The 5,490-nt window shown below is 39.5% G+C and overlaps 2 protein-coding genes across 2 annotated transcripts; both read left to right on the top strand.

Moving 5' to 3' along the window:
- The first annotated feature begins 404 nt into the window (after positions 1–404).
- LOC108782487 (uncharacterized) lies at positions 405–2,426 on the top strand. Its single transcript, XM_018550769.1, has one exon. It carries the CDS (start codon positions 405–407, stop codon positions 2,424–2,426), a length of 2,022 nt encoding a protein of 673 aa, XP_018406271.1.
- Positions 2,427–2,601: 175 nt separating this feature from the next.
- Positions 2,602–5,199, top strand: LOC108782486 (uncharacterized). The gene has a single exon (XM_018550768.1). The coding sequence runs from the start codon at positions 2,602–2,604 to the stop codon at positions 5,197–5,199; it is 2,598 nt and encodes an 865-aa protein (XP_018406270.1).
- The last annotated feature ends 291 nt before the right edge of the window (positions 5,200–5,490 follow it).

The raw sequence follows: 5,490 nt of genomic DNA, 5'->3' as shown, positions 1-5,490 counted from the left end.
TATCAGTTGACTCGGTTGCTCGTCCTATAATCCAAAATAGAATACAGTTTAATGGATACTATGGATGTTGTTCGAAAAGCGATTAAGTCTCTTTCCACTAAGCAGACAACGAGGCACTGGAAGGAATCTGTTTTACCGACCCGTTCAAGACGGAAACGTGCGTATGCGCTGCGCTGTTAGAAGAAGCATTCAGATCATTCTGTTATACGCACACGAGTCGAAATTAAGTTTATTGTAAATCCTTTCATTATTAAAAGTTAGCCGAATTGAATCAAGTCCACGTGTATTTATTTTCACGGTCATTATATCCTGGTTGCAACATTCTGGCGACCGTGACTAAACGTGTATCGTTGCTAACCACTTTCAAAGAAGAATAACCGTGAGAGGTTAAGTTGTCGACCACGATGGAAAAGCTGAAATCGGCACAGAAGGTTTTACGCAGCTCGTTTACAAAGGCGTATAACGCTTTTCAAATTGAGAGAAAGAAGTCGTCACCGGACTTAACCAAGTTACAGACACAGTTTGCATTAATACGAGATAAAGCAAGCGAACTCGGTGAATTGAGTCACAAGATACAAGATGCGATGCTTGACGCTGATGAAGAAGAAGAAATTCTTATTAAAGAAGTAGAGAACGCTGACGAATATACGGCCAAATATCATCAGACAAAGATCGAGCTGAGTGACCTTGTGGAAGCAGGGCCGTCGCAGATGCCAGTTCCCCAGCCAATAATAATAACTTCTCAGGAAAGTATTCGTGTGCTAAAGCTTCCTAAGATCGAATTGAGGAAATTCGGGGGCGAAATTAAAGACTGGCTCTCATTTTGGAGCACATTTCGAAAGATTCACGAAGACGCGACGTTATCAAGGGAAGACAAATTCCACTATCTTTTACAATCTACAGTTAAAGATTCGCGCGCGTTCGAGGTAGTCAATAGTTTCCCCCCTACCGCGGATAACTATGAGAAGGCCGTCGAAAGTCTTAAATCTCGTTTCGGTAAAAAAGACTTGCTTATAGAATTTTATGTACGAGAGCTTTTAAAATTAGTTTTGAACAAAAGCAAGAACATCTCGCTGATTTCAATCTATGATAAATTAGAGACACATTTGCGAGCGCTCGAGTCACTAGGCGTAACTACAGACATGTGTGCTGCGATGTTATTCCCATTGGTTGAATCCTCGCTGCCAGAAGAAATTTTACGAACCTGGCAGCGGGCAATGGCTACAATGGATGTTTCGATTACGAATGTTACTGCCAAAGATCGTCTCATGCATTTGATGGCATTTTTAGATAAAGAAGTGGAGAGCGAAGAACGCATCCATATGGCCAAGACGTGTTTTGAGACAAATGACGATTCGACGAAGAGCAAGGATAAAAAGAAATTAAAAGGCGATCGAAATCAAGATATCGTTACGGCAGCCGGACTGTTAACGGTGAAAGAAACAAGTACGCTGAAATGTTTGTTCTGCGAAGAGCCTCATGATAGTCTACATTGCGGAAAGGCCAGGAGCATGTCTGTGGAACAGCGAATCACTTTAATTAAGAATAAGCATGGTTGTTTTAAATGTCTGCGGACAGGACACAGTTATATAAAATGTCGTAGCAAAGGAAAATGCGCATGGTGTGGAAAAGGACACTGTTTGCTGTTGTGTAAGAATATTATCACTAGCGACAAAAAAGCGGATAAAGGCACTGAGAAAGAACAAAGTGAGTCAGCCTTTAACGAAGTAAGTAGTGGACTTGCCAATATTTCTTTAGACGCTAAAGTATTTTTACCTATGTTAAAAGTTAAATTGCGAGGTTCTAAAGGTACAGTAAATGCACGAGCTGTTATTGATACTGGTTCTCACAAGTCTTATATTTTGAATCGAGCAGCAGAAGAATTAGATTACAAGACCGTGGGAGAACAAACCATGGTACACTTATTATTCGGAGGAGCCAGAACCAAACCACAGAATCGCAAAGCATGTCGGATTTATTTGGAGCACCTCGATGGTTCGTACAAGTGCGATTTCATCGTTTTTCAACAAGAAGTTATTTGTCACAGCACTCCCAAATCAAACAATAAGCCGTGGAAGGAGGCGCTTAGACAGAATAAGGTACAATTATCTGATGATGGAGAAGGTGACGAACCTATCACAGTATTAATAGGAGTAGATATTGCCGGAAGGTTGTTCACCGGGAAGTTACTTCAGTTAGATAACAATATAACGGCTATTGAGACGAAACTTGGTTGGACATTAATGGGTAGAAATTTAATCGACAAAAACAAAGAAGATACAACTTTGATGATTGTGTCTATGATGACAGAAAATGCCAGTGTATCGGACCTATGGAAACTGGATGCTCTAGGAATTACAGATCCTATAGAAAGTAAAACTAAGGAAGCACGTCAAGCGGAAGTGAAAATTTTGTTTCGAGATTGACGATGAAGGACGTTATAGAGTTTTATTGCCTTGGAAAATGAATCATCCAATATTGCAAGACAACAGAGAAGTAGCTGAAAAGAGACGAAACTTGGTTGGACATTAATGGGTAGAAATTTAATCGACAAAAACAAAGAAGATACAACTTTGATGATTGTGTCTATGATGACAGAAAATGCCAGTGTATCGGACAATTACGAAGAAACTGCGTCAGGAGAACTTATACGAAGATTACGAAACAGTTTTCAATGACTGGCTTTCTGAAGGCATTATTAAAAAGATACCAAAAAGTGAAATTGAAAAAAAAAGTTATTATCTTCCACATAGGCATGTTGTTAAAGAAGGAAGTACGACCAGAATTAGACCCGTTTTCGATGCTTCAGCGAAAACGAAAGACTCCCCATCGTTGAATCAATGTTTAGAAACGGGTCTTAACCTACTTGAGCTTATTCCGGCCATGTTGCATCGTTTCCGAGAGAGAAAGATAGGAGTATCAGCAGACATCGCAAAAGCCTTTCTTCAGATAAGTATCACTCAGTCTGATAGAGATGTACTAAGGTTTCTATGGTGGGATACTCAAGGAAACATTATAACATACAGACATCGTAGAGTTGTCTTTGGCGTATCAAGTAGCCCTTTTTTATTAGCAGCAACTATTGAGCTACATATTGAGCGAAGTTCCAATGCTACCAGTTCTACATCTAGAGAAGTTATCTGTAAAAAACTAGAAAAGTCATTTTATGTGGATGATTGTGTCACAAGCGTTGATTCAGAGACTGATTTGCAAACTTTTCAAAAGGAAGCTGTTTCTCTAATGAGTGAAGCGAAATTCGATTTGAGAAAATGGACGTACTCTGGTATGAAGAGCCAATATAGACAGACTACAGTACTCGGCCTTCTATGGGACACTGAAAAAGATACTTTGGCATTGTCAGGATTCCCACTGAACACAATACCAGAGAAAATTACGAAAAGGATTGTACTTTCATCGACGTGTAAAGTGTTTGACCCCTTAGGAATTATCTGTCCTGTGATACTCAAACCGAAATTAATGTTACGACGTTTATGGGATCAACACTTAGACTGGGACACAAAAATAGATCAAGATAACGAGAAAGAATTTCTTGAATGGATGCAGCAGTTAAATCTTCTTCAAATCTTAAAGATACCTCGTTGGATTTTTGGTACACAACGAGATAAAGATTCTATAACATTCCATGTTTTTGTGGACGCAAGTCAGGAAGCCTACGCTGCAGCTCTATTTATACGAGTAGAGTCAGATCTAGAAGTTAAAGTGCATCTAGTAGAAGCTAAATCGAGAGTAGCGCCACGAGAGAAGAAAACAATACCGCGTCTTGAATTACTCGCCGCTACCATTGGAGCAAGATTAATGCATTCTTTCGACCAGGCAACAAATTATAAACATATTAAAAGATACTTTTGGAGCGATTCCACTACCGTTTTGTCCTGGATACGTCGAGAGAAACAATGGACAGTTTTCGTATGGAACCGAGTACAAGAAATAAGAAAGCTCACTGATCCAAATTCTTGGAGATACGTACCGGGAAAGTTGAATCCGGCAGACTTGCCTTCTCGAGGCTGTGACGTACAAAAATTTCTCGAAATTAAATGGTGGGAAGGCCCATCCTGGTTGAGATTAACCCCTGAAAAATGGCCAAAAGAAGATGAAGAAGTCAACGAAACGTCGGTCAATGAAGAACTTCGGAAAACGCCTATGCGACCACAGAAGGCACTCTTTAAAGAAAATGAAAATGTAATCTTGAGTAACTTAATTGAGAATTCTAGAGAAGAAAATATTCCGTGGTATTTACAAAGGTATTCATCGTATGTTAAAACTTTACGTTTAATTGCTTGGATATCAAGATTCCTCAACAACAGTAGGAAGATTCAGGTAATCAACAATGAGAAAATAACTGCCAAAGAGATCATCGCAGCTGAGTTGCTTCTATGTAGACTAGCTCAGAAAGAATCATTCAAAGGAGCAAAAGATCCACGGTTACAAAAATTAAACGTATTCGAAGATAAAGGACTTCTGCGTACGAAAACGATTATCTCTAATCGACAAGATAATTTCGATTTTAAAAATCCAATAATTCTCGACACTAAACATTTGTTGACGGAGAGGATCATTCACTATACACATGTGAAGCTGAATCATGCGGGTATCAACATCACAATGAATAATCTGCATGAAAAGTTCTGGATTATTCAAACTCGTAAAGCGATACGTTCCGTTATCTACAAATGTAAGATATGCCGCGGACACTCTGCAAAAATAATGGAAGCCCCTCCTGCAGTTTTACCAGAAGATAGAGTAAGAGATGCCAATACATTTGAAAAAACAGGCATCGATTTTGCAGGGCCGCTTTTCTTATCTGACGGACATAAGGCATACATTTGTCTTTTCACATGTGCTGTTTATCGAGCAATACATATAGAGCTCGTTACCACATTATCAATGGAAGGTTTTTTCGAAGCCCTCAGGCGATTTATAGCACGCAGAGGAAGACCATCTATTATCTATAGTGATAATGGAAGAAACTTCGTGGGAGCATCGAATCTCTTAAAAAGAATTAACTGGAAGAAGATTGCTAGGTACGGAGCTATTAACAAAATAGAATGGTATTTTAACCCACCTTCAGCTGCTTGGTGGGGAGGATGGTGGGAGCGCTTAAAGGACCTACTGAAAAGGACATTGGGAAGAACCTCACTCAATTATGAGGAGATGTTCACAGTTTTATGTGATTGTTAGGCAGTGATAAATTCGAGGCCACTTACGTATATGACAGAAGAAGCTGCGGAAGCAGTTACAATCACACCTGCAATGTTTCTTCAAGATATTCAAGAAGAGGGAATACCAGACTTAGATCAAATTGGTAGAACCCAGTTGGCGAAAAATTTACGTTATCGTCAGAGATTAAAAGAAGAGTTAAGGAAACGATTTCGCATCCAGTACCTGGGACAATTGTCTCGATGGAGCAAACGCAAATATAATACAATCTCGGTCTTAGTAGGCGATATCATACTTGTGGCCAATGATTTG

This window comes from Cyphomyrmex costatus, unplaced genomic scaffold (genome assembly GCF_001594065.2).
Source record: "Cyphomyrmex costatus isolate MS0001 unplaced genomic scaffold, Ccosl1.0 scaffold128, whole genome shotgun sequence".
Classification (NCBI taxonomy): domain Eukaryota; kingdom Metazoa; phylum Arthropoda; class Insecta; order Hymenoptera; family Formicidae; genus Cyphomyrmex; species Cyphomyrmex costatus.
Note: the sequence above shows the minus strand (reverse complement) of the source record. Positions and strands in the feature narration are given on the sequence as shown.

Excerpts from the sequence above, each read along its gene's own strand:
- LOC108782487 (XM_018550769.1), top strand. The coding sequence starts at position 405 with ATGGAAAAGCTGAAATCGGCACAGAAGGTTTTACGCAGCTCGTTTACA.
- LOC108782486 (XM_018550768.1), top strand. The coding sequence starts at position 2,602 with ATGCCAGTGTATCGGACAATTACGAAGAAACTGCGTCAGGAGAACTTA.